This window comes from Quercus robur, chromosome 6 (assembly GCF_932294415.1).
Source record: "Quercus robur chromosome 6, dhQueRobu3.1, whole genome shotgun sequence".
NCBI lineage: Eukaryota > Viridiplantae > Streptophyta > Magnoliopsida > Fagales > Fagaceae > Quercus > Quercus robur.
Window position 1 is genome coordinate 3,431,918 of NC_065539.1, and position 27,953 is coordinate 3,459,870.

General features: G+C 34.7%; 3 protein-coding genes across 10 annotated transcripts; 2 read left to right on the forward strand and 1 right to left on the reverse strand.

Moving 5' to 3' along the window:
* Window positions 1-751: 751 nt before the first annotated feature.
* Window positions 752-6,745, forward strand: LOC126690626 (protein ALTERED PHOSPHATE STARVATION RESPONSE 1). Its single transcript, XM_050385864.1, has 5 exons — window positions 752-2,855; window positions 3,000-3,077; window positions 3,520-3,734; window positions 5,502-5,725; window positions 5,861-6,745. Exons 1-5 carry the CDS (start codon window positions 1,829-1,831, stop codon window positions 6,507-6,509), a joined length of 2,193 nt encoding a protein of 730 aa, XP_050241821.1. The 5' UTR covers window positions 752-1,828; the 3' UTR covers window positions 6,510-6,745.
* A 410-nt stretch (window positions 6,746-7,155) lies between these two features.
* LOC126690627 (acyl-coenzyme A oxidase 2, peroxisomal) lies at window positions 7,156-12,401 on the reverse strand. Of its 2 annotated transcripts, XR_007644679.1 has the most exons (8): window positions 11,849-12,401; window positions 10,852-10,967; window positions 9,380-10,260; window positions 8,375-8,554; window positions 8,112-8,278; window positions 7,905-8,028; window positions 7,447-7,682; window positions 7,156-7,331 (listed from the first exon to the last, which is right to left on the reverse strand). XR_007644679.1 is itself a non-coding variant. In XM_050385865.1 (7 exons), exons 1-7 carry the CDS (start codon window positions 12,322-12,324, stop codon window positions 7,527-7,529), a joined length of 2,100 nt encoding a protein of 699 aa, XP_050241822.1. In that variant the 5' UTR covers window positions 12,325-12,401; the 3' UTR covers window positions 7,156-7,526. The 2 variants fall into 2 exon arrangements, 1 of the variants encoding a protein (XP_050241822.1); XM_050385865.1 differs by having other exon boundaries at window positions 7,156-7,682.
* Window positions 12,402-16,572: 4,171 nt separating this feature from the next.
* Window positions 16,573-19,011, forward strand: LOC126690628 (uncharacterized). Of its 7 annotated transcripts, none has more exons than XM_050385868.1 (5): window positions 16,573-16,772; window positions 17,049-17,852; window positions 17,985-18,038; window positions 18,140-18,363; window positions 18,680-19,011. In XM_050385868.1, exons 1-4 carry the CDS (start codon window positions 16,634-16,636, stop codon window positions 18,361-18,363), a joined length of 1,221 nt encoding a protein of 406 aa, XP_050241825.1. In that variant the 5' UTR covers window positions 16,573-16,633; the 3' UTR covers window positions 18,680-19,011. The 7 variants fall into 7 exon arrangements, with proteins under 7 accessions (XP_050241825.1, XP_050241824.1, XP_050241823.1 ...); XM_050385867.1 differs by having other exon boundaries at window positions 18,140-18,324; window positions 18,663-19,011; XM_050385866.1 differs by having other exon boundaries at window positions 18,140-18,324.
* The last annotated feature ends 8,942 nt before the right edge of the window (window positions 19,012-27,953 follow it).

Here is a 27,953-nt window from a genome sequence, read left to right on the forward strand (position 1 = left end):
TTTGTATATACTCAAATATTCAATCAGTGGCTCATTAAAAAAATTGAAAACCAAGAAAAGAATATTCAATCAGTCAGTGGGGTTCGTGAGTCACTGAGTCTACTGAGTCTTATCTTGAAATGAAATATCAGATTGTGGCCTCACTAGTGGTGGCATCCCACCGTCCCATTACTACTACAAATTGGTATATAGTATAAAAGCTGGAAAATAGGTACGTACAACTAATATTTTGCTTGATTCTCCACCCAAAAAAAAAAAAAAAGCTAAGAGTTCATTTGATAAGTGTGTTTAAATAATAATTTTTAATTTTTTTTAATATATATGAGTGAAAAAAAATATATAAAAATATATGTAATATTATTTAAAAATTAAAAACATATATTTAAGATGACGCTCCAAACATGCCCTAATATTTTGCTTAAACTCAGAAAATTAAAGGCATATTTGATTAAGACTAATAATAATATTTTGCAGTTTTTTTCTTTTTTTGAATGCAGAGAAAAAGTGAAACCTAATGCCCCCAAGAACCGGATTTTAAGGAGCCGTTAGAGTGTCCCTCGGGAAAACCTAAGGGCAATTCTGTCATCCAAACACACCTTTTCCAATAAAAACAGGTATTCTTTCTGACACTCACACTCTGTTTTGCCCTGTATCAAGGAAAGGAAAGTTTTTTTTTTTCATTGTGATTTTCATTTTCTTCAATGTTCACTCCTTTCCCTCCAGTTTTCCCTCTAGTAAATAGTAATCTAATTCACCTCCATGATCTAGATTTTACTTTCAAAAAAAAGAAAGAAAAGTTTTTTACTTTTTAGACACAGAAAATAAAAATAAAAGAGCTGTTTTTGGAGGAAAAAATAGTAAATTCCTCTGTTTTTCCTTTTATTTTGTCCAATATCATTAATTTCTGTCAAAAAATGAGTGCAATGAGTGAAAGAAAGCTCATATGTTAGGCACACATCTCGAGGCTTTTGCTCTGCAGTATTCTTCTCTCTCTCTCTGCTTTTCACATTTTGCTTTTTCTTTATTAATACATATTTTTAATCATTTTTACCCATCTCTGGAAAATCTTGGTTTCTGTAGACCCACACCAGAAGGAGACTGATACTCTCAGCTGCTTAAATAGTTTCTCCAATTCATTGCTTTCAGACTATTTCAGGTTTTCGTTAATGCATTCGGTTTTATGACCGTCTCTCCCAACTACTTCTCTCTCTTGAAAACAACTATTCCTCTGTTTTTGGCTCTGAGCAGAGTGTGATAGAAAAAGTCCAACGATTTTTCCTCTTCATTGTCGATTACACCATCTGGGTCTTGTCCCTTTCCTCTGAACCAACCTTTTTCTCCAAGTGGGTTTTTTTACGTTTCGTGGCCAGAAGAACCCATCTGCTTTTTTGGGGGCTTGGAAAAAAGGTTGCTCTGTTTTACTCTGTTCAAGATCACAAGGTTAGGGTTTTTGTGGACAATAAGGGTTCTTTGCCTTTGCACATTTTGTTCTACTTCCTTTGTTTTCTTAGTTTTTAAGGTTTTTCTGAAGTGGGTCCTCAATGTTCTAGAGAAATTCACTTTGGAGGCTGAGAAAATGGGGTTTTTTGTTTCATGAAGTGGGTGGAAAGTTGGGTTTTTTAAGCCTCTTGGTGGTTCTATTGCGGTGAAATTTCGGATTTAATATATTCATTGTCCATATTTTCAGTTTCACTAGCTTTTGTTCAAGTGGGTTTTTGATAATGGGGCTTGTTTCAAGGACTAGATTGCCAAGGCTTTTGGTGGTCTTATTGATGTAGTGATTTTTGTTCAGTTGTGGTGGGGGTTGTGTTTTTTGGATTTTGAGAAAATGGGTTGTGGTAACTCCAAAACTGATAAAAATGAAGCTCTACGTCTCTGTAAAGTACGGAAGAGATTCATCAAGCAGGCCATTGATTCAAGGTATGCTCTAGCAGCTGCTCATGTCTCTTACACACAATCCCTTAAAAACATCGGCATTGCTCTTCGGCGGTATGCTGAGGCCGAGGTCTTGATAGAGTCATCCCTGTCGGATAAGACCCCATCACATTCATCATACCCGTCACCGTCTCCGTCACTTCTTGCCGATGTTTCGGACTCACCTTTGCACAATGAGAGCCCCCTTTCCCCGCCTGTGGCGGCTATTAGCTATATGAGGTCAGGTGGTAGCGCTGCTGTTACTGTTATGGTCAATCCGAGTGGTGTTAATAGTTATGTGGATGAGGAATCAATGGCATTTCCAGTGCCACCACCACCTCCCCCTCATCTTGAGTCAGGTTCTTGGGATTTCTTTGATCCCATTGATGATAATGTGAGCTTTAGGTTTGTGGAGCGTGGTGGGTTGGATATGAATTTTGATGATATGAGTGGATGGAGACAATTTAAGAGAGAGTTTGATTTAGGTGGAACTAATGAATTTCATGAAGGTTGGTCCCAATCAGAGCAAAAGGCTGGTGACATCCCTGGTAATATAGTGACTCGAAATAATAGTAACAGTCGATCAAAAGAGCGTAATGTTCATTCAATTAACTCTAGAGGAGTTGAAGGTTCTCAACAAACGGTTGATGGTAAAGTTACGCAGCTAGAGTTGGAAAATAATGGTAATGGATTAGCTGAGACCTCTGCAGGTAAAGTTGCTCTCGAACAGTCCAGTTCAAAGAGGGAGAAAAGCATGGTGGAGAAAGATGTAAGTGCAGAAAGAGAGGATCCTTCAGAGTTCATTACCCACAGAGCTAAAGATTTTCTTTCGAGCATTAAGGATATAGAGCATCGTTTCTTCCGTGCTTCTGAATCTGGTAAGGAGGTCGCCAGGATGCTAGAGGCAAACAAAATCAGAGTTGAATATTCTGAGGCCAAAGGTAATTTTTTTTTTTTAATGGAAGAATTATTTATTACCAATCAAAAGTGCTGAATGGGTTCTAATTATTTACATATGCTGTAATGCAAATTCCTTTTATACTTTTGCTGGCTTAAATTTTTATATATACTCAATTTTCTTATAGGGAAGTCATCTGCCTTGGCTCTTTTGGTGGCTTTCAAGCTTGTTTGTTGCCATGGGAAGACTGCACTTGTTACTTATGGTAAGTTCTAGCTTGTTACCTGGCTCCAAATTGGTTAACAATCAACGGTACTCTTGGGGTTTGGTTTTCGAAATTTATATCCTTAACAGTTTCCAGTCATAATCCTTAAAGCAGCTAAGTAAGGTAAGATCCATTTATTTGGTAACCAACTTTTCGTCATCCTCAACAGTTTAAGGGAAATGGCAAGAAGTTGTATGTTAAAAAATATTGTGAGATTGTTTAAGTTAATCATATATTTCAATAGATTGTTTTGATTTGGATTGGGATTAATTAATTTCAATTAATAAGATTACTATTTGCATAATATACAGTCAATTGAGAGAAGGTCTGTTCCAAGTTCCAACCTTCAGGCCTAATGAAGTACAACTTTTGTCATGGGCTGATTTACTGCAGCATTACTTGCCTTTGCTTTACTTAGTTTTGGGTTTCCATGTTTGTGTAGAACCTTCACAGAATGTAACAAAGATTATTACATGGAACCGGACAACATCTTCAAGGTCATCTTCATCTAGGAATCCTCTCACCGCAGCTTCAAAAGAATATAATGATGACAGCGGAAGTGATTTTGTTGAGGAGTTTGGCATGATTGCAGGAAGTCATTCCTCCACTCTGGACAGACTGTATGCATGGGAGAGAAAACTTTATGATGAAGTAAAGGTACTTCGTTGAAGCCATTTTATTTGTATAAAATCCTCCTGATAATATGGGATCTGGTGCTGCATGCTCTGGGGCAGTCCTTTACAATAAACTTGTCATAGTTTCATGATTTGGGGCATAAGTATCATCTTCCTAATCCTCTCAAATGTTTATTATTTTGTGTTGATTTTGGATTTTGACTACAACTTAGTATCTAAATTTTGGAATATATCTCTTATATACTTTTGTGAAACATATCTGAATGATTCTAGTGGACTATTTCTTATTTACAATAGCTAAAGAAATATTGTGTTGTAAATACTAGTGTGAAAATATGTTAAATTTAAAAGTATACTGTTAATATAAATCATGTTCAGGGCACTCTATCAATAGTATTATCTTCCTAGCCCTCTCAAATGTTTCTGATTTTGTGTTGATTTGATTGACTACGCCTTGGATAGAATAGAATGATGAAAAAGAATACATGTGGCCAACCTTGTCCAATTTGTTGAAGACCCATAGATAACCCTCAAAAATTGGGACCAAGGTTTGGTTGTTGTTATTTGGATTTTGACTACAATGTATATCTAAAATTTGGAACACACCTGTTATTTACTTTTGTGAAACAGGGTTTCTAGTGTAGTATCTCTTTTTTACAATAAATAAAATATTGTGTTGTAAATACGTGTGAAAATATGTTAATTTTAAAAGATCCTTCATGGAATAGTTTTTCAATCAGACGATTGTTCTTTCATGATTCAAAAAGCTGCCTTTTTTTTCTTTTTTGTTTTGTTTTGTTTTGTTTATTTATTTATTTTATAGAACAAAAGAGTTAAATTTACTTGTTTTTGAAGAAGATTTCACATGGCATAGAGGTCAGTGTGAATAAGATTTGAATATCATTTTTCATTATTTTGGAGCTTAACACTTCAATATATTTGTCCAATCCTTCAACAATCTATGGACAAGTGAAGGGGTGTTGATAATTAATAAGATTACCCACATATACAGATCATAAGTTTGCTAGATTCTGTGTTTGTCCTTTTTTCCCCTGCTAGTATGTTCATCTTTTTTGGACACTTTTGTGGCTGGTGAAACCATTCACTAATGCTCCTTCCTGTTGATTGTAAAACGCCTCAACACCACGTCAACTTTGGTGTAGTTGCACATACATCCCCTTGGAACTTTTAATTTAGCCAATTTAGTATGTATGCTTTGGTATTGTAACCAATAGACCCCCTAAACTTTTATGTTGTTGTAGTAAATCCCTTCATTTTCTTTCTTTAAAAAAAAAAAAAAAAAGATTTGGTGAAAGAGAGATTGAATTGGGGGCCAAAAAAAAGGGGGCCTTACTGCTACAATATCATAGTTTATGTACTAAATTGACAAAAGATAAAGTTAAGGAGGTCTCTTTGTTGCAGTATTAAAGTTTGTGTACTAAATTGACCAAAATAAAATTTCAGGGGGTGTAAGTGCAACTACCCCAAAGTTCAAGGGATGTCATGGCATTTTCCCCCCTCAAGTACTGCTAGAACTAAATTGACAAGGACTTACTTCCCCATTTGAGTATTTACAAATCTGGAAGAGTATCTTTTCGCAGGAGACTCATAATCAGGATTTCTAGGATCTTAAAAAACATCTCTATCTATCTCAGTAGCTAATATATCTATTTTGCTAATTGGATTCTTCTTTACCAGTATTGCAAATGCTTGTCTTCAAAGTTAGCCCATATAAAATGATGCAAGTCCTTGCTCCTCCTAACTTGTTCACTTTTTTTGTTCTCGGTAGGCCAGTGAATCTGTCAGGAAGGAATATGACCGGAAGTGTGACCAGCTTAGGCACCAATTTGCAAAGGATTGTAGCAGTCAAGTGATTGACAAAACCCGAGCAGTTGTGAAGGATCTTCACTCACAAATAAAGGTGGCAATTCATTCTGTTGATTCAATATCTAAGCGGATTGAGAAAATTAGGGATGAAGAGTTGCAACCACAGCTTGTAGAATTAATCCAGGGGTAAGTACCTTTTTTGTTCATTTATTTCATTTATGTCCAAGACTTTGGATCTCATGCCCGCTTGGCATTTTTTATTTTTTGAACCCTTGAGATTTGAATCTGGATTAGTTATGCAATACCTTTGTGCCCATGCAGATTGACCAGGATGTGGAAAGCCATGCTTGAATGTCATCACGCACAGTACATCACCATATCATTGGCATACCATTCAAAGAGTTTGTCAGGAACTCCCCAAGGAGATACCCGCAGGCAGATAACATCTCAACTCCAGGATGAAATTGAATGCTTTGGCTTCGGTTTTGCTAATTGGATCAATAGTCTCACATCATATGTGGAAGCTCTGAATGGTTGGCTGCAAAACTGCATCCTGCTACCGCAAGAACGTTCCAGGGGTAGGAGGTCATTCTCCCCTCGTCGAGTTGTGGCACCTCCTGTATTTGTTTTGTGCCGTGATTGGTCAGCGGGACTTCAAGCTTTGCCATCTGATGAACTAAGTAATGCAATCAAAACATTTTTATTGGATGTTTGCCAGTTGATGGACCAACAAGCACTATTGCAGAAGAAACAGAAATCTGCTGAGGCAGAAAATGAAGAACCAGAGAGCAAAGATGCTGAAAAGGATGACGATAGTTCCTCAAATTTGTGCGGCAATCATACAAGTTTGACAAAGGTTCTTGAGCAACTGAACAAATTTTCCGAGGCTTCATTGAAAATGTACGAAGATATTAGACACAAAGGTGAAGCAGCCCGAAATGCATATTTGAATCATAAGCCTAGAACATAGAGTTTTACGTCATCTAATATAAGCACTGGAATTTGTGGTTGGGAATAGATATTTGTAAATGTCATAGTGTTGCAAAGAACTATTGAAAAGTACAATTATTTGGGAGGAGTGTGGGCATTGGCTTAATTTTAGAAAGCTCAAGGTGAAAATTCCAGATTTATGGAATTCATGTCTTCTTATACTTACCAATCTACTACCTTTTCTTATGAGCGAATTTGACAGATTCCTCTTCTTTATTTATTTGTTTTTCCTCTCCTCTTTGTTGCTAATATATTACTTGATTTTTGCTTCATTACTTCCCATGTATTGAAATGTGATAGAATTCAATTGCTAAAGTTTTCATGTTTTGAGTAAGTCTTACTGGTGCATTGAAAACCCTTACTCTTTATATCAATGAATGTGGTATTTTCCTCCCGTCTGCGAATCTAAATCATGCCAGTGATTTTTTATCCCTTAGGAAGTGGGGAAAGAAAAGAAAAAGTTTTTTATTTTTAGTGCCACCAATGTGAATTTTCTTTTCGTTCTTGAAAATTTCCAGGATCAGCCACTAGTGTGAATTTTCTTTCCCTTATTCAATTTTCTTGGATCGAATCACCCAAGGATATTAACATAATCACAAGTTAGAAAGTACATATGTAAGAAAATATGGACCAAGTAAAATTTGCATTTTGAATACTAATTGATGATTGATACAGTTTACAAGCAATCGTGTAAAAAGTATTGTTTCAACTTCTACCACAGCTAATTATTCTTCCCAAACACAGTGAAACGCCAACCTCAGTTTGAAAGCCACCATCTCCTTTGACCAATTCATCTTGCTTTCTTATCAGGAAAGAAATAAAAGAAAATAAAAACACTAATGACATTAGGCCACAAAAAAAAAAAAAAAAAAAAAAAAAAAAAAAAAAAAAAAAAAAAATCCTGACAACCCACATACTGTGTGAGGCTTTTTCATATGTATCAGCATCAGAAATTCTTTTATATGCATCTTGTGAGGCTTTTTGCTCTATTTAGGTATTAAAATCCTGCATACTGCAAGTACTGTGAGTAGGCTTCTGACTGCATCGCAATAGGGGCCCGTGTAACATGATCTGGAAGATCAAATGCGTCAACAAGTTCCCCTGCAATATTCCTCACTTGAAAACTCAAGTAATCTGCAAGCTTGTGGATTGCCTGCAACAGGATATGCATAGGTCAGTTAATAAAACACTAACTATAAAACAGAACTTCACATTTGTTCTGTCCATCCTCTACTCAGGTACTTCCCTGAGACAAATGTTCACAAATGCCCCTGTGCTAAATTAAGAAAGCATGTCAAAATCTTCTCACACATGAACGGCACTTTATACAGTATATCTCAATAACTTCAGTTGTCAGTCTTTTTATGTTTGATACCTTAGCTTTGTTGGGTGCCACATAGTCAACATTACGGTAGGTTCCTATGTCCTTCCAGATTCGTTCCAAGGCATAAAGATCACATACAAGTTTCAGAGCTTCTTGAGTACTCGCATCCGGACATCTACCAATCAAACCAAATCAAATACTCAAAAATCAAGAAGCGAAAAAATAAAAGAATATATGAGGCTAAGATTAAAAGGGTACCTCTTTACAGCTTCAATAAACTTTGCTAGGATGACAGATTCAATATGGGACTCAGCAAGTGTCAAAAGGTGATTCAAGCATCGATTCCAAGCACCAAAGCCTCCAAGAGTTTTAGAGTGCTTGTTTAGTCTCACAGCAACACTTTGAAGCAATCGAGATGTTCGGTACTGCAACAAGATCATTCACATAAACCATAAATATACAGACTGTATTGTATGAAACAATTAAAATCTGTAAATAACCTTAACTAAGATAAAACTCACTCTGAAGGCATCCAACTGGAACTTGGGATCTCGTAAATGATCAGCACTTTCCCACCTAGCAGTAACGGGATTTGGCTGAGACAGGTAACTGTTCATTGATTCTCTTAAGTAGTTCCATGTAACTGCAAGTGTCCCACCTTGGAACTTCTCCTTGTATCGCTTCAAGAGATCAGCTGCTACCTGGCATCACAATTGAAAGGTTCAAGAGTCTAGTTTCCATCCAAAAGAGTAATCAAGATTTATTAATAATGCAGACCATACATATACAGCCCCATACAAATTATAATGTATGTTAGCAACCAGCGGAGTGATAACCCGAAATGACACTAGCAACCAAAATTTAATCTGAAGATGTGGGCACGGTTGTTATCTAACAACTATCATTGCCTTTCATTTTAACATTGGATGACCACCATAAATCCATTTATCTCAAATTGCCCAAAATCCAAGTCCACATAGGAAAGCTAGAATCCTCTATGGTAAGTTGGTAACCAAAGAGCATAATTTCATCTATTAAAAGCACAGAGACTTTACTGCCTAGGAAAGGCACAGGAGTGCAACTATCAGGCTATTCACCTGAATTGACCCTACAAGAACAATTTTGTTGAAAAATAAACATGTTAACATTTTAACACTAGCTTTTCAAAACTAATTTAGGGTCAGGTAGCCTCTCAACTTTATTGTGAGAGATAAAACAATATAATCATTCTCTTCAGTAGCATAATAATGACTCTTTTTTTTTTTTTTTTTTTGCATTTCTCTGTTAGTTCACAGCTAACCAGCTGACTACACTTTGGAGTGATGCAAGTCAGGGTGGGTCTTTAGGGAGGAAGTTGCTATTCTAGTTGCAAACCCATCCTGTAGCAATTCCTATTTCCTACCTCTTCTCTACCTATTGAAAACAGCACCATCAATTCAGATGCTCTTGTACTTTATCGATGAAACAAACTAGGATATATCAAATTCTTAAGCAAAGTGTGTAATAGAATTGGATTTGTTTGCAACCTGTTGTAGAAGCACTGTGTTGTCCCCTTCAAATGTCTGAAAGATGTCATGATCATTCCTCAAGCTGCCAAACCGGTTCACTGCAGCATACCCATGACCTCCACAGGCTTCCCTGCAGATGCTCAATGACTTTGCTGTATAAGATGTCACGTATGCCTTGAGACCTGCTGAAAGTGCATGGACATCTCCAACTAATTCTTCATCATGAGTCTTCTTCATCTCTGAATATATCTCCACCAAATGCTGAGTGGCAAAGTGGAATGCATAAGTTGAAGCCAGCATTGGCATGAGCTTGTGTTGTTGGGACTGGTAATCAAGAATACTGACTTCGGGTTGCTTGGGAGGCCCAAACTGCTGGCGCAGTAAAGAATATCGGGTGGCAATTGTAACAGCTACCTTGAGGACACTAACTGAAGAATATGCAAGGCCAACCCTCCCACCTACCAGTTCACCTAACATGGCAGCAAATCTTTTATTTATGGATGGGAGGCTGGTTGTATATTTCCCATCACGGGAGACATCTCCAAATCGATTAAGGAGATTATCTCGAGGAATTCTGACCGAATGGAATTTCAATGCTCCATTGTCCACTCCATTCAGGCCAATTTTGTGGCCACAATCATGTATTTCAACTCCTGGAAGTGGTTGGTGGGTGTTAAAATCCCTTATTGGAACGATGAAGGCATGGACTCCCATGTCAGAAAATCCTTTTGTGTCATGAGTTGGCAACATCAGCTTAGCAAAGACAGTGGCAAACTTGCCGTGAACTGCAGCATTTCCAATCCACCATTTGATGGCCCCGTCATTGGGTGTGTCAATTACAAATTCATCTGTGATTGGATCAAATTTCGCAACTGTTTGGAGGCCTTGAACATTTGAGCCTTTTAAAGCACCAAAAAATAAACAGTTTAGTTTAGATATGCATGCCAAGATAAGTGGAAAATTATATATTTTCAGGACCTTAGCCTATATCTTTATACAAGTTATCAGGCTTTGTTTGGAAGACAAAATGCCCCTTGCATGTTGTAGAATACCTATTTAATAAGAGACCTAATTAGGCAACATCCAATTTCACATTAACGTTTGGATTCACGACTTAAGATTCCGTGAAATTAGCAAAAATTGCCTTTTTTTTGGGGGGGGGGGGGGGGGGGTGGGGGGCACTGGCAAGCATACAATGACAGCAGGAAGATGTTAGAGACACAACAGACATAGATTTTTCATTGTAGTAGCAGATAACACACAAAAGCAAGGAACAAACAATGAAATTAACATTTGGATTCATGACTTAAGATTCCATGAAATTAGCAAAAATTGCCTTTTTTTTTGGGGTGGGGTGGGGGACTGGCAAGCATACAATGACAGCAGGAAGAGGTTAAGGACACAACAGTGATAGATTTTTCATTGTAGTAGCAGCAGTTAACACACAAAAGCAAGGAACAAACAAATAAAAGACGAGCAGACTAGCTTACCATGATGCAGTTCAGTCATAGCAAAACAACCTGTATAGTCCATATTGTCAATACCATCATAGTACTTATCCTTGTGTTTCTTAGTTCCTAAATTGATCACAGAACCTCCCCAAAGACTGCAAGAGCAAAATAAATAGTCAATGCAGGATATAATGTACAGATTATGAAGATAATGTGACTAAATATTAGAGAGAGATGGAATTAGTACAACAGCAATCTAAAAAATGATCAACCCCAAAGCAACCACAATCTAAAAGTGAAAAAAGATAATCCTAATAGATAGATAAACACAATATTGTATTCAGTATCAACTCAGACAATAACATTCAAATCAAAACCTCTTAGCTCCACCTTTACTAGATATTGAAAATCACTAGCACAGTTACCAAACCTTAAAAATCAAACAAAACCAAACCCATATCCAAAACACATCCTATTTCCAACCCAAATAACAGGGAAATTTTTTGAAAATACCATACAATTCAGTCCCTAAATTTGGATCAGGTTGTATTTTAGCATCTGGAATTTACAAAAAAAAACTAAATTATGCCAAGTAAGCAAGTAATGGTAGACTACAAGGCACAAATTTTTTTTTTTTTTTTCAAATTCTTTTCACAACAGGTTGCAAATTGTTAGTTGATTTTACATGGACCCACAATAGATTTTATTCTTATTCATTCACAATTTGTCATATCGAACCGATATGAAAAAATAAACTTATTATTTACAATTATTTTTAGTAATTTGGTACTTTACATTTTATTTATTTTTAATAATATTAATACCCAACATTTTTTAATCACAGCTATAATTAGAACTTTCATACGCACAAATCCCCATGACCATGATGAGTGACCAAAAACTCCTCAAAATTTGAAAGCATAAAATAGAATTAAACCAAAACTTAATAGCTCCCAATCCCAAAATAGAAAAAAATAAAATAAAATAATAATCTTTTGGAGCAATAATTAAGATAAAGATAAGATCAGCACCATACCTGTACTGCACACCCATCTTGATCCCAAGCGACATGTCGACAGCTCCCACAGCTTCCAAAATGGCGAAGTACTGAGAGGGCTCTTCCACGACGTAGCTGAAGGGCCTGATATTGGCTTCTCTCACCAACCCAATCAGCTGCCTCATGCACAGCTCTCTGTGCTCGTCTCTCGAGATCTCCAACGGGGTCTGAAGCTCCGGCCTCGCGTTGAAGTACTCGAACACCTTTTCCTGAATCTCTCTGTGCTTCCCTCTCATGCACTCCGACAACCTCGCCCTGTCCACTTCCAGCTTCTTCCTCGTCGTCGTTGCCCCGCACGTTACTGTCTGAAGCTGAAGGTGATCATGATCATCGTGATCTGGGTGGTTGAAGAGGTGCAAGGAGAGCCGTCGGATTCGCCGAGTTGTGGGGTCGTCGGATTCGGTTTCGTCGGTGTGATTTGGGTTTGGGTTTGGATTTGGATATTGGGTTTCCATTTTTGAGAGAAAATTGGAAATTGGAAGAGACAGAGACAGAGGGGAAGAGTAATCTGGGTTGTGTTTTTTGAGGATTTGGGTTTCCTTAATTTATTTATATGGATGAGAGGGTGACGTGGCGTGTGTCAGAGATGGACGTGGAGGGTTGGTATTGATGGATATGTTTGGCTGTTGTTTCTTTTTGGCGCGCCTTTCAACGCCGTGGGGGCGTGTGTTATACGAAAGTTTTTTTTTTTTTTTGAAATGCTAGCGAATGAGAAAAGGCATTGATTAATAATCTAGGACATTTTTATTAAAAACAAAATAATTTATTTAAAAGTAGTTTTTATGAAAAAAAATAAAAAATATTTTGATAATTTTTTTTATTTTCTATAAAAATAATATTAAACTTTTCTTAAAATAAATTATCGATTAATGCTCTTAAGGGCATTTATTAACATGATTTTTTTTTAATGGATTAGGATAGATGAGATATTGAATAATAATTTAACCAGATTTGGCATTTAAGAGTTGGGCAAATATGGTCAAAGTGATATATTTTGGACCTTTTGACCACAAATGGATGAGCCAACAGTCTTTGAATTTTTCCCTCTTATCTATTTATTTATTTATTTTTAATATTATGACTTGTTTGAAATGAGAGTGAGGGTATTATAGAGCTAAATTTATGGTCAAGTTTACTTTTCTTCCCACTCCCTTTTCCTCAATCTAAACAAGTTAATAGTTTTGTTATGAGTTCCAATTCTCACGGCTAAGTGCCTGTTTTTTTATTAAGCAATGTTATGTTAGGGATAAATATTTTTCATAATTTTTTTTATAGATGTTTTCACAAATTTGTAAGTATAATTTGTGGAGCAGTATTTTCTTATTATTTTTTTATTTTGAGAAACTCTTATTAGTTATTGTTAGAAAAATGTAAAAGAGTGAAAATAAATTGAACCCTAATGTATCCATTTAAACATGTTATTAAAGTTGTGAAAATCCTATAGTCTCAAGCAGGAAAGAGAATAGATAATATATGAGTTTAACATGGTCATGAGCTAGACATTAGGGTGAGCTTATGTGTGGGTTGTGCCATCTTTTCCAAACAATAATATTTTATTATTTTATTTTTTGAATTAGTAAGTCTATGCACAATAGTTCATCTTGAAGTTTATCTTAAAAAAAAAAAAAAAGTTTATCTTGAACAGGGTGTCTATTCTTCATTATCTCTCACTCATAAAACTACTTCTAGTGAGAAACTTTCCAAGAGAAAATATTTGTCTTGCATACATTTGCATAGAATTACATAGACAAAAAGAGAGTTTAGTATGCTGAGTACGAAGATTACAATGATTCTTCTTTGTGTTGTTGATCATGTTATCTTGGGAGGTAAATGTCCTTGAGTGTGTGAGTAGCAAAATATGCTTTAAGGAAATTCTGTCAAACACAAGACTTGATTAATTATGTATTATTCATTTTTCATGTATCTAGTTTGTGAGTTATTTAATTACTGTACAAATTTATTCTTATATACATAATTTATTTAGTGTTTTTGCATATTGAATCTATTTGTGTTTTATAATTTAATCTATATGTTTTTCTTGCTTACTTAATCATAATTATAAATTTAAAAATTTTGACCATAAATAAATTAAAATTCATAACTAAATTAATAAATAAAATTAAAATTAGTATCTATTTTAGAATAAAATATAAATAAAAAATACTAAATATTTATTTATTAATAAATTTCAATTCAATCATATATGATCTATCAAAATTAAACTCAACATTCTTTTAAATTGTGTAGGCATATACATCATGTATTAATTTCATAATCTAGGACAGAGCTAGGGGCGGGGGGGGGGGGGGGGTTGGAACCCCTTTATATTGTCAAAAAACAACTTAAACAGTATGAACATGTTGGTACAATGAATGAAGATTATGATGAGAATGGTAATCTTGATTTTTGGCAATAGAAAATGTTGTAATGTAATAATTATTACCATTCATATATTTCATTGTAAAAAATTAGAATAATTTTTTTTTTTTTGAGAAAGAAAATTAGAATAAATTTGATTGTTACATGCATATAGAAAGAGATTATATTTTAAGATTAGTACGTGCATGTGGGAAGTTTGTATTTTTAGAAATACATTAATTTTATAATTTTTTTTATACAAAATAGAAATTATACTCTAATCTAATCTAGATGTATATGTGTGTGAAACTCTCTTTAGGAGACTTGAACTTCAATATTTACCCCTACCCTCACAAGCATTTATATTTGTGGAGTGACCATTGCACCAAGAGTGCACAGTGGTATTTTATAAGTTATTTGCACATGCTAAGAAAAGATTAAATTCAATAAAAATAGATTAAATTCGAGAAGAATGTTGTATAAAATTTCCATACTTACACAGTTACACCCTCTGACTAGACAATAAAAGTATGAGCCCTACCACTCACAATCCAAAACTCATTAAAAAAATTTCTAAGTTTTTTAGGAAACTAAAGACAACCAAAACACTGGAACAGAAACCAACATAGCAGAAGAGGAGGAACCAAATTAAATAGAAACCCCAACCTCCATGGACTACTTTTTCTCTCATTTGCTGCAACTCTCTGTCTCACTAGTTAACCTTGAACCACTTCTCTCCCAAGGTGACGATCACGAGGGGTTTTAGGAGGCCAAAAGTCATTCGGCTACCACGCACAATGGTCGGAAGACTCGGAATTAATGGGTTTGTTTCATGGTACGAATTTGGTAGTGGGTCCTGGTGTGGTGATCAATGATGGCTGAGTATGGAGGTAGGGCAACATGCACGGTGGCTGATGTTGTTTTTGTTAGTATCATTGGGACAATTTTGAGGTGGATGCATGGAGGTCTAGTGGATATTGAAGTGGTTGATGACTCCAGCGTTTGCTCTAGTCTGAAAGCTTTTCTTCTCACTTCTCACGATCCCAATGCTTTTTTTTTTTTTTTTTTGGTTTATTTAAGCAATGTTACGGTTAAACATTTTTCAGAACTTTGTTAAGTTATAATTTGTGTGGCAGCATTTCTTTTTCTTACGGGTTATAAGGGATGTTGAGTTCATAATTTTAGGTTGGCAAATCATGAATAAATTTAGCATCTTGTATATATTCAAGATTTGGTGATCAAGGTAAAGTTGTTGCAACCAAAACATAGTCAAAGCTTTTGTATAGAATATTCAAGACGGTTTTTGAAGTTGCAAGCAGAGTGGTCATGTTGAACAAAGACCACGGTAGAAAAGTTTATAAAAAATAAAAAATAAGAGGTCCATGGTAGAAGATTGCATGGTCTTGAAGTTGCATGTATGTACTCATGTTAGTAAGTACTTTATAAGGTAGGAGTAGGCTTAGGTTTAAGTCTATTGTAAACACTTCAATTTTATGTAGTGAATTTATTTCCTCAAAGGTTAATGGTAAATCCCCTATAGAGTTTTCTCTGTTTAGGGGTTTCTTTCGTAATTATATCACTTGTATTATTTCATATACAAATTTGTTTTTTATTTGCGATATGGATGTGTGAATGATTAGCCATGAATTGAATTTTTAAGCATATTTGGTTAATTAATCAAACTTGGTTTAATTTAATTTATTGGTAACAACTTGTATCTAAATTTTTCAACAAGAGATATCACTTTTATTGAGTATCCAACTATATTACAATAGAAGAAAAAGAGAAAGTTCGAGAGGGATTAAGAGTTTCTATATATTACAATAGAAAAAACAAAAATTCAAAGGGAACAGAGAGTCTCAAAGTGCAGTTACCTCTATGCTAATTAACATAGAAACACGTTTAAAAGTTAAAAATATAAAACATTTTAAATGTTTAAGCTTTAAAATCGTAAGAATTGTAATATCCACTTAACAAAATTTAAACAACAATAAATATGTCAAATCCATTGCATTTATTAAAAAGAAAAATTAGACTCCACATTTTTGTAACTTTTGATAAATATTAAATATTTTAGTAAAAATTAAAAAAAAAATTAAAATGATACATAAAACAAAATTAGATCCCAATTAAAATTTAATTTAGTATTTAATTGGATTTTTTTTTTTTTTTTTTTTTGAGAATCAAAACTGTGAAACAATTTAGTATTTTCAATATATATATATATATATATATATATATTTAAAAGGAATGAAATTTACAAATCCCCGCTCTCCCTCCCAAAAACGATATATATATATATATATATTTAAAAGGAATGAAATTTACAAATCCCCGCTCTCCCTCCCAAAAACGACATTCACAAAGTTCAAACTTCAAACTTAGGAACGCGGAAGTGAGGACCATATGTTAGTACCAAGTGGTTCCCCGCCTCAACCAAATTTTAGTACAATTTCTTTATTTGACTCAAAACGAACACACACTCTGATTTCATTTCCTCTCCAAATCTCATACATCTCCAGATCTCCTTCAAGTTCAACTCAAGGTCGGTAAGCACTATCTCTCACACCCAGTATTTGCTTTTTCATGCTGTGCTACTCAATATCTCTCTCTATGTGTGTGTGTGTGTGTGAAGTTTAATATCATTGCTAGAGTTAGATATGAAATTTAACCATGACCGCTGTGTTTCTGTTCCTGCTTTTGTTTATGTAGTAAATCGAGGATTCTTGAATTTTTGTCCAAAGGGTTTTGGGATTCGTTGATTTTTTGGCAATTGGGGAGGTGGGTTGTCTTTATCTTGTTGATTTTTTTTGATGTATAGAGCTTAAGATCTGTTGCCGGAAATTGAATTTCATGATGAGTGGAGATAATTTCACAGATGGGTTTGGCAAAACCCGTCCGGCTTTAGCCGATGTGACCAATAGGAAAAGGGCGTTTTCTTCGGTTTCAGGTGATGTAGGGCTTAATTATGGAGATGGGTATGGTAAAAATGTGGGTTGTGGAGATGGGGATCCAAAGTTTGCAAAGCAAGGGTGCTTAGGAGTAGAGAATTTAGTCCAAGAGGAATGTGAGGCCAAGTTTGGAGTAGATGGTAGTGAAAAGGAGAAGGATTTGTCCCCCACTTGTAGTGAGGTTGGTACTTCACTAGAGAATATTGCATCTACTGTTGTGAATTTACTGGATAAGAGTAAGGAGACATCAGATTTCTTTCAAGGCGACAGGATACGACATAGTGTTGCTGTGGAGACTGGTGATGTATTGAGAGATAGTTGTGTGTCTAGTATTTCGGCGCCTGCTTGCTCTGGACTGTCCAAGAAAAATTGTTGCGGGGTCGGAGGGAACTGTCAAGATGAGGAAGTGAGACTCAGTTCCAGTGTTACTGGAAGTAATGCAGTATGTGAAGGATTGGTCGCACATGTTTGCAAGGATAATGAGAAGGATCAACAAGGTGGTAGATTGGCCTCAAGCAATTATGGGTCTGTTGAGTGGTCAAGATTGCCCAAGTCACATGGTTCTAAGTTCCATGAATTGGAAAGATGCACAAGCGCTAAGGGTGATGGTTGTGCTAATCTAAATGCCAGTACCGATGTTCTCAAAGGTTGCTCTTGTTCATTTTGCTTGAAAGGTGATCATAAGATTCGTAACACGTAAATATGTTTTGTCATGTGCTTGATTGCATGTGATTATGGAATTTAACATTTTGTATGCTACATATTGTTCTAACATGGGGATGTTTGTTTTACAATTTGGTAATCAGCTGCTCATATGTGGTCAGATCTCCATTACCAGGACATCAAGGGTCGAATAGCTGGTAAGTTTGTGGGTGGTATCTGATAGTTTACTGGTTTGGAATTTTCTTTCTCATTGTGATGTTGTTTTCCTTCATTGGTATTGCTTCATTTTTTAATTTAGTATTGAAGAAGAGTCAGAAAGAAGCAAGCATTTTGGTTCAAAATAGTTGCAGGGGAAAGGAGGTTGACATTCACGGCCAAGGGAACTTCAACAAAGTAACAAAATTAGATCCTGACCTCACGGGTCAGTGGAAATCACTCTTTCTTCACATGGAGAATATCTTTGTCAATGAAAGCAACCAGCTTGTGAGTGCAACTTTTGTTTCCTATGACTTAGCCACTTAGGTGTGTTTTGTGTTAAGTGGGAGTCATATTTTTCAAAATCCACTTGCCATTTTGGATAAGATCTAGAGAATTCAGGCTGTTTAAAGAAGTCCTGAATCAACTTGCTGGCCATAGGGCATTGGTGATAGCCACCTAACATCTGACTGCACTTTGTGGTTAACTATTCTAATCAATGCTTCATTGCTAGCATCAATGGCTCCTTATGATCAGGCTAATTCTCAAGATCACCCTTTATTCATGTCATGTCATGAAATTTAATTTAATTTATTTTTTTCCTAATCTCAATTGTGTTAAATTAGCCTGTTTTTCTGGGCAGCAATCCAGCTATGTTACGCTTAAAGATTTGAGAGAGAACTGCAAGATGGATCTGGAGATGATCAATGGAATGGCTTCAGAAAAACATTAGCGTCCTTGGTGATTGTAAGAATGTTTCATTACACTTATTTGATAGTTTGTGCTTGTGGCTTGCATGTAGATGCATTTGCCCATGTGTGTTCCTAGTTTGTTTCTCAGAGAACTCCTTGAACTTGTTACCAGTCTTATTGTATTGAGAACATATCCATTTAACACATATAATAGTGTTTCCTTTAATACCTACCATGAACATTTCCTCTATGAGAGAATGAAAGTTCTTTTCATTTGCCTCAATTCATGTTCCTTACTAATTCATTTGTTTGAGCTATCGCAGGTTTGGATTGATTTTTTCACCAAACCTGCCATAACTGTTCCAATGGCCAATAACTCGTTCAGTACTTGGTAATTCATGTTCCTTTTGTATATTTTTTTTGGTAGGTTCTTGTGCTAATAAATGAGTGGTTCCAATGGCATGTACTTTTAGGGGCTGTGCATTAAGAGCACTAAAACCTATGCTTTAAGAACCAAAACAGTAATTAATTTTAGTTAGATTCTGCTTTTGAATGTACTACATTGGATAGGGGTGATTACTGGTCGATTGGGTTCAAGGTGAAAGTCAAATCCCCACTCACCTGAATCTTTCGGATGGGGAAATTTCTTACCTGCTGCCGATTGACAGATCAGATGAAACTGTTTGCACCCCGTTATTGGGTTAGTTGTGGCCTCGGGTGGATCATCAAGTATGACATTTTAATATCAAATAGAAAGAAATAACCAAAATTTTAGATGAAACTTCATTTGGTTGTTGATTGAGAAACCGTTGTGCAATTAAGAAGTAAATATACTTTCTGTACTGGAATTGTTAAAAAGCGTCACCTCTCCCTGATAATGGTCAGGTGACTTGTTGGTGTGAGGCATAACATTTTCGTGTGGGGTAGGAAATCAATGATCTTTGGGTTTGAAAGAACCATAACAGGCACTGATTCAATTGAACTAAGCCAATGAGCTCTAGCTCAATTGGCACCTCCTCCCCTTACAAGTACTATTAGGTGGAGGGTGAAGTTGTAGGTTCAAAATCCATTAGGTGCATGTGTAACTCACTAACTCACCCCCAAAAAATGAAAGAAAGATCCATTTTAACTAAATTTGATCAGTTAGGTAAGGTTTGCTTAGTTCTTTCAGCAACCTAAATTTGATCAGTTTGGTAAATTTGATCAGGTTTACTTAGATTGCCTTCTTCTCAGTAGGGAAAGTTAAATTAATGTCCACACTTAGCATCTTCTATCAGATGGATCCAGGCCCTAGTGTAAAATTTAGCCTCTTCTTTTACAATTTAAAATGAAATTTCCACTGATAATTATCTTTTATTCTTTTATATTAATAATATTACTTTCTTACCTATTAATAAAAGATAAAAAAAATTCCACCAGTAATTCTAGATCATTTTCCCCCATTTCCACCCAAGCTCTTTTTATGGTAGATTTTATGGAGCTCTGTAAATCAGAATCAGGAGTTCCCCTTTTTTTTTTCAACAGGTCAACATGTTTTTAGTTTTGATTTTTCTCTAATATCTCATGGATGAATTTAGACAATGGGTTTAATATATTATATATTATATACAATTATTATAATCAGATTCATGCTTCTAAAACTTCTTGTGTGCATATGATCTTACTTTAAAAAATAAAAATAAAAGCTTATTGTGAACATGAGGTTTCACCGTTATTTTTTATTTTTAAAAATATTCCTACAAAAATAATGACATTTATAAGGGAGAGAGATATTGTAGTAATTCAGAGATTTGTTTCTGTGTTTCAACAGTTTGGCTGCCAAATGTTACATGTATGGCACCAGGCCTCCAGAGCCATTTGGGCCTTAGACCCAAATTGTATGGTATGTCCTGCGGTTCCTGACACTCAAGTTAGAAACTGGGCTTAAGGCCCACTAGGGCCATGGGAGCAAATCCTGCAGTATCATGTTTGGCCCAAAACCTGTTGGGCCGATCGTTGAAATATGTGCTTGTCAGTTCGTGGCCGAGAAGTTGCCCAGCGCGTCCCATTTCCCATGCGCATGAGTGCTTAGGAAGGCCCTATCCTGAATGCTCGGCGACTCCTCGGCAAATTCTGCCGTCGAACATCACCCTTTCCTTGAAGTAGGAACCAGTTCCAATGCCACTCACACCATACTCCCAACGAAACATCCACTTAGCGATAACAGTATTGGACCCCTATTCCCACTAGCCTTGAGAGTAATCATCATTTTCCCACTAATTTTGGACTATAAATAGATGAGGCGAAGGAAAGGAAAGGAAAGGGGTGGTTGAAAGTTTGAGAGGAGAGTATTAGTAAGTTACAAAAAGTGACAGGAAAGGAGTTCAGAGGTTGAAGAAATATTGCTGGGTCTCTAAGTTAGAATCACCCAAAGTAGGAATCCAAAACCCACATTATAAATATATTGTGAGCCCAAGAGCGAGACAGGTCTATTAATCTCGTTTAAGGTGCGCACATTACATTATTTATACCATGCACTTTCTCTGTCAATAAGTTGAGACTCACAATTTGTGAGTCTTAAATAGTTAGATGTGCAATGACAGGCTTGTGGTTAGTCAGGCTACTCTCTCTCTCTCTCGATAAATAACAATTATTAATTGAACAAACATCTCTCTCTCTCTCTCTCACACACACACACACACACACACACACACACACACACACACACACATATATATATATATATATATATATTTTTTTTTTTTCAATCCACGACCTTACCCTCCACCCCTTTATTACAACTTTTTTTTTTGGTGATATCTCTTTACATTAAATGCAAGAACAGGCAATATTGTCTATATATGATTAAAAATACTAGCGTTATGTTGCAACTGTTATTTTAGAACCTTCAATGGGCTTGTCCCTTGCAGGTCTAGGGCCACATAATTGTCTCAGGATGGGTGAACTTGGCTGTATTCTTGGATTAGGGTAAAATGTTAACAGAGTTGAATCTTTTGGGGGGGGGGGGGTGGGGGGAATCTGCTCAGAAGTTTGTACAGTGTAAGAGTTATTTTCTTAAGTTCTCTTGATAGATTTGATTGTATCTGGGGAAGCTGTATCGTCCATTCAAAGCCAATATATGAACTTTTCCTCTCTAATTTGTTAGGGCACCTTTTGCATATTTAAGCATTTTAGAAGTGTCGTCAAAATATTTTGTCATATGAAAGTTGTGAAATTCATAAAATTACGTTGATAGAAAAATTTTATTTGTAAAAATTATATTATAAAACTAAAATTTAATATAGAAAACTGTTGAGAAAGTTGAGTGGTTCTTTTTCAACCCATTTGATTTCAAAATATTGAATAAATAGACTATAGATTAAACTTTTACATTTTACTATATGGTCTAATTTACATATTAATAAAAATCTCACATATTTCCCTGGAGTCATGCACATAACATATATGTGTAAAAAAAGAAAAAAAAAAGTAGCATAAGTAAAAAAAAATGCAACAAAATTCAAACCACTTGATTATACTTTTAATTTGTCTGAGGGGAAAAAAAAGAGAATACTTTAAAGTGTCTAAAGATTAATATTTAAAAAAAAAAAAAAAAAAAAAAAAAAAGCCGGTATTATTCAGTCCACCTTGGTGTATTCGGTCCACTTTGGTCATATTCGGTCCACTTTTGTTCTATTCGGTCCATTCTGTCCAGGTTGGTCCTAATCGGTCCACATTGGTCCTATTCGGTTCACATTGGTCTTACTCGGTTCACTTTTATTCTTACTAGTGTGTAGTTTTGTGCATATGCACAAGTACAATAAAAAACAATCATAATTATACATTTTTTTAGAAGAGATTCAAATTATACATAGTATTAGCTTATGCTTTTTTAAAATTATACATTTCTAAAATATGTAATGGTTTCTCATTATATATATATATATATATGATTTAGAATTTTTTTTTGATGGGTATGATTTAAAATTTAATTGGATTTAAACTCTTCTATTTTTTTCACCCAATAATTCTCTTGTCATAAAAATTAAAAGAAATAAATGCGTGGCGGGAAATTGGACTCTAATTGAAATTCAATTTGGAATCTAATTGGATTTGGACTCTTTGATTTTTATACTTAATAATTCATTGAGTTTAAATTCGATTCGAAGCTGGTGTAAAACAATGCTTTTACACCAGCCAATTAAAACATGCCACGTTATTTGGCTTATTTCACAATTCTTATCTTCTTCTTTGGATTTTCTTTCTCTCTTCGTTCCCTTTGTAACTCTCTCTTCTCGTGTTTTTTTTTTTTTTTTTTCCATAGCATCAAATCTATTGCTCTTCCCCACACTGATCCATGCATCAACACAGTGGTAGTGGGCATTAAATCTGAAAGTAAAAAGAGAGCTAGAAAACAAGCATATCAACCTCAAAAAGTAAAAGCTTTTAATATTTAAGCTCCCAAAAAACCTAGATTTAGCACCAAACAAAACCCACAAAAATTAATCATGAAATATCTCATTTATAAATTCAGAGCCATTTGAATTCATTCAAGATCAGTTCTAAACTTAACATGAAGAGCTAAAAATCATCCATCAAAAACACAATCAGTAATATTATAAATAAATTAATAAATAAATAAAAGCCAAAAAAAGAAACATTCAGAGTATCATAGTCACTCACATTGGTACTCTGAAACTACCAAACAGGCATACTCTATTCTAATTTCTAAGACTGTGAACCCAAACAAACAAACAAGCAAAGAATTAGAATGTAGAGTAGCTCCTTTGACACATTCATAGCAATAACCAAACAAAACCCATTCTGACAAACAAAACCCATTAGAACAAATTCCTAAACAAATTTCGGCCCATTGCGTTGTGTTTCGGCTATTTCAGAGGAGAGAGATGAAACACAACAATAAGTCAAATAATGACGTGGCATATTTTTATTGGTTGGCATAAAAGAAATCTTTTACGCTACGAATTTAAACTCTAATTCATTTGGCACAAAATTAAAAATCAAATGGGACGCATGACGCAAAATTGAGAATTCAATTAAAATATAATTCAATTTTCTCTGAACTTTAACTATATATATTCGGCCCACTTTGGTCTTATTCGGTCCTATTCAATCCACTTCGATCCTATTCGGTTCATTCAGTTCTATTTGGTCCACTTTGGTTTTATCCGGTCCAGTTTGGTTCTATTTGGTCCATTCAGTCCAGGTTGGTCCTATTCGGTTCTATTCGGTCCACATTGGTCTTATTCAGTCTATTCAATCTAATTTGGTCCACCCTGACTTCGGTCTATTCAATAATGTGTTTTCAGTTAAAGGGAAGCAAAACTTTAAACTTTTCTCCAAATAAGAAGTTATAACTGAAAAAATTTTGTTTGTGAATTTCTTTATTTTCTACAATCTTTAAAAAAATCATTCATAGAAAACATAACCCAACAGACTACTATTGCATTTCTAAGTTCTAACTCATAAGTCTTAACTGAGAACAGAAATAATAATTTTATAACATGTAATCAACTAATCATTCCTATCCATATGTCCTTGAAATTCAACTGATTCTCCACTTTGGTTCTGAATCTACTCTACTTATTTCGTTATGTCTTATTTCACCTACCTTATCGGTTAGATTTTTTCTTTTAATCAAAGTAGCACCAAGATTCAATGCAGTCCAGCTAATCAGTAACTTCAAAAGACTTCTCTGTTTTTAATTTTTTTCTTCTTTTGAGGTCAAAGCCCCACTAAGATCCTACAGCATTAGTTAGTCGGTGCGTTGAGTTGACTTACATTATGCATTTAAGGGTTCTATTTCAAGACATGAACTTCCAACAAATCATGTGAGACTGAGAGTATACCTTTGTTATTATAGACTACACATCCTAGTTGGTCATTTCTTGTTTGGCTTTTGCAAACAGTATTAGTTCATTTTTTGATGCATTGTAATTCTTGCAAGAAGTAAAAGATGTACATTCACTTCCATTGAAAGCATTCTTAGAGAGCTAGTCGTTGCTGTGGTTTATTGATAGCAAACTCAATGGTGCAAAACATAGATAAAATTCCATAATTAACTAATCACTTCTCTTAAACTATTCTAAAATTCGTATAGTGAGGTTGGTTTTAGAGTAAACCTTCTTGTTTTAGAACCTTCAATGGGTTGTCCCTTTCAGGTCTAGGGCCACATAATTGACTCAGGATGGGTGAACTTGGCTGTATTCTTGGATTAGGGGAAAGGGTTAACAGAGAGTTGAATCTTAGAGTGGGAATCTGCTCAGAAGTTTGTACAGTGTAAGAGTCATTTTCTTATGTTCTCTTGATTGTATCTAGGGATGCTATATATCGTCCATTCAAAGCCAATATATGATCTTTTCCTCTAATTTTTAAGGGCACCTTTTGCAGATTTCAGCATTTTAGAAGTGTTAACAAAATATTTTGTCATATGTAAGTCGTGAAATTCATAAAATTATGTTGATAGAAATCTTCTTTTTTCTAAAAAAAAATTATAAAACTAAAATTTAATATAAAAGACTATTGACAAAGTTGAGTGGTTCTTTTTCAACCCATTTGGTTTCAAATTATTGAATACGTAGACTATAGATTAAATGTTTATATTTTATTACAGGTTTAATTTACTTATTAATAAAAATCTCACATATTACCCTGTAATCATGCACATAACATATATATAAAAAGAAAAAGAAAAAAAAGAGTAGCATAGGTGTAAAAAAAAATTGCCATAAAATTCAAACCCTTTGATGATAATTTTTATATTTTTTAGGAAATACATATAAAAAAATACTTTAAAGTGTCTAAACATTTATATTTATAGATTTTTTTTTTAAAAAAAATTCCGGTCTAATTCAGTCCACCTCTGTCTATTCGGTCCAATTTGGTCATGTTCAGTCTACTCGGTCCTATTTGTTCCACTTTTGTCTTATTCGGTTCACTTTGGTTCTATTCGGTCTATGCAGTCCATTTTGTCCAGGTTCGTCCTATTCAATTCACATTGGTCCTAATCGGTCCACTTTTATTCTTATTCAGCCCACTTTGGTCTTATTCGGTTCTATTCAATCCACTTCGATCCTATTCTGTTTATGTAGGTCTTATTCGGTCCATTATGTTCACTTTGGTCTTATTCGGTCCAATTTGGTCCTATTGGTTCTACTCAATCCACTTCAGTCTTATTCGGTCCACTCTATATACTTTGGTCTCATTCGGTCCAATTTGATTCTATTTGATCCATTCTGTCGAGGTTGGTCCTATTCGGTTCTATTCGGTTCACATTAGTCTTACTAGGTCCACTTTGGTCTTAATCGGTTTATTCAATCCAATTCGGTCATTTCGGTCCATTCTGACTTCGGTCTATTCAATAATGTGCTTTCAGTTTAAGGGAAAATAGAAGTTATAACTGAAAACATTTTGTTTGTGAATTTCTTTATTCTCTACAATCTTAAAAAAAATCATTCTTAGAAAAAATAATCAAACAGACTACTATTGCATTTCTAAGTTCTAATTCAAGTCTTAACTGAGAACAGAAATAATAATTTTATAACATGTAATCATTTCTACCCATATGTCCTTGAAACTCAATTGATTTTCCACTTTGGTTCTTAATCTACTCTACTTATTTCATTTTGTCTTATTTCGCCTACCTTATAGGTTAGATATTTGTTTATCCAGGTAGCTAGCACCAACATTCAATACAGTCCATGGCTAATCAGTAACTTCAAAGGCCACCACTCTGTTTTTTGTTTTTCTTTTGAGGTCAAACCCCACTAAGATCCTACAGGATTAGTTTGTTGGTGCGTTGATTTGACTTACATGATGCTTTTTTTAGGGCTCTATTCTAAGACATGAACATCTACAAATCATGTGAGACTATGAGAGTAAACCTATGCAAACAGTATTAGTTAATTTTGTGATGCATTGTAATGCTTGCAAAGAGTAAAAAGATGTACATTCACTTCCATTGAAAGCATTCTTAGAGAGCTAGCTAGTCGTTGCTGTGGTTTATTAACAGCAAACTCCATGATGCAAAACATAGGCAAAATCCCATAATTAACTAATCAATTCTCTTAAACTATTCCTAGATTCACTTAGTGGGGTTGGTTTTAGAGTAAACCTTGTTAGTTGTTAAGTTGTTCTTGTCTTTTTCATTTGATATATTAACAAATAGAAACATATATAGTTTATTGGTTATCTACTTATCATCATAAACATTATGGCCAACCAGAGTTATGTCACTATAAGTTCTGATGATTGCACTCTCTAAACAAGTACTTGTTTTTCCATGAAAACGACTGAATTGCAGAACGTAAGATTATCCATTTTTAAAATATGTTATCGTATTCAAATCACACTCATACCGGCATGTGCATTTGCACACGACACATAGCATGTGTAGTATTTAAGAAAATTATCGAATGGCTGATTGCACAAATTTGATATTAAAAAGTTGGAAACTTAAAAGAGTAAGGGCTGTTTGGTAGTGTATTTTAAACAATAATTTTCAGTATGTAAACAATATTATACGTATTTTTACACACTTTTTCATCAATATGTATTTCTAAAAAATACAAACAACGTTATTAGAATAACATTACTAAACCGGCCCTAAGTCCTTTATATGATGCTTTTAAACAGGCCTTAAGTCCTATATATGATGCTTCCGCGAAGCTGCGTAGTTAGAAGGACAATTAGCTTAATGATTAATTTGCTGTTGCATGTGATGACGTTCAATTCTCAGCCAATAAATTGAGAGAAAGTTCATTGTGACTTGTGAGGTGTTGCTTATTCAGCGACTTTAGCCATTATATAGTTGGTGCTTAGAGTTGACAAATGTGAAGGTCAACTACATAGGTAGTTCATACTTTTAAGTAAAGTTTTTATTTTTTATTTTTTTATTTTTTTTTAAATTTAGTTTGTGGTCAGAAATGGTTGAGATATATTGGAGCAAAAAGAAGTCTACTTCAGTGTATCATTAATAATGTTTTTGACTAATTCGACCAAAGCTGGCAAAGGGAGTAACTGAACTATACATTTCCTTTTTCTTCTGACCTAATTTTTAAAAATATCTTTAAAAAAAAATGAAAAATTAATCAAGAACACTTTGGGATTAAGCTAGCTTAATCCCAAAGTGTTCTTGATTAAGCTTGGTGGCCACAAGTTCCAACCTTATCTCTATACTTTTATGGGAAACACTCAATTAATATTGCTCACTAAGAGTCTTTTGGT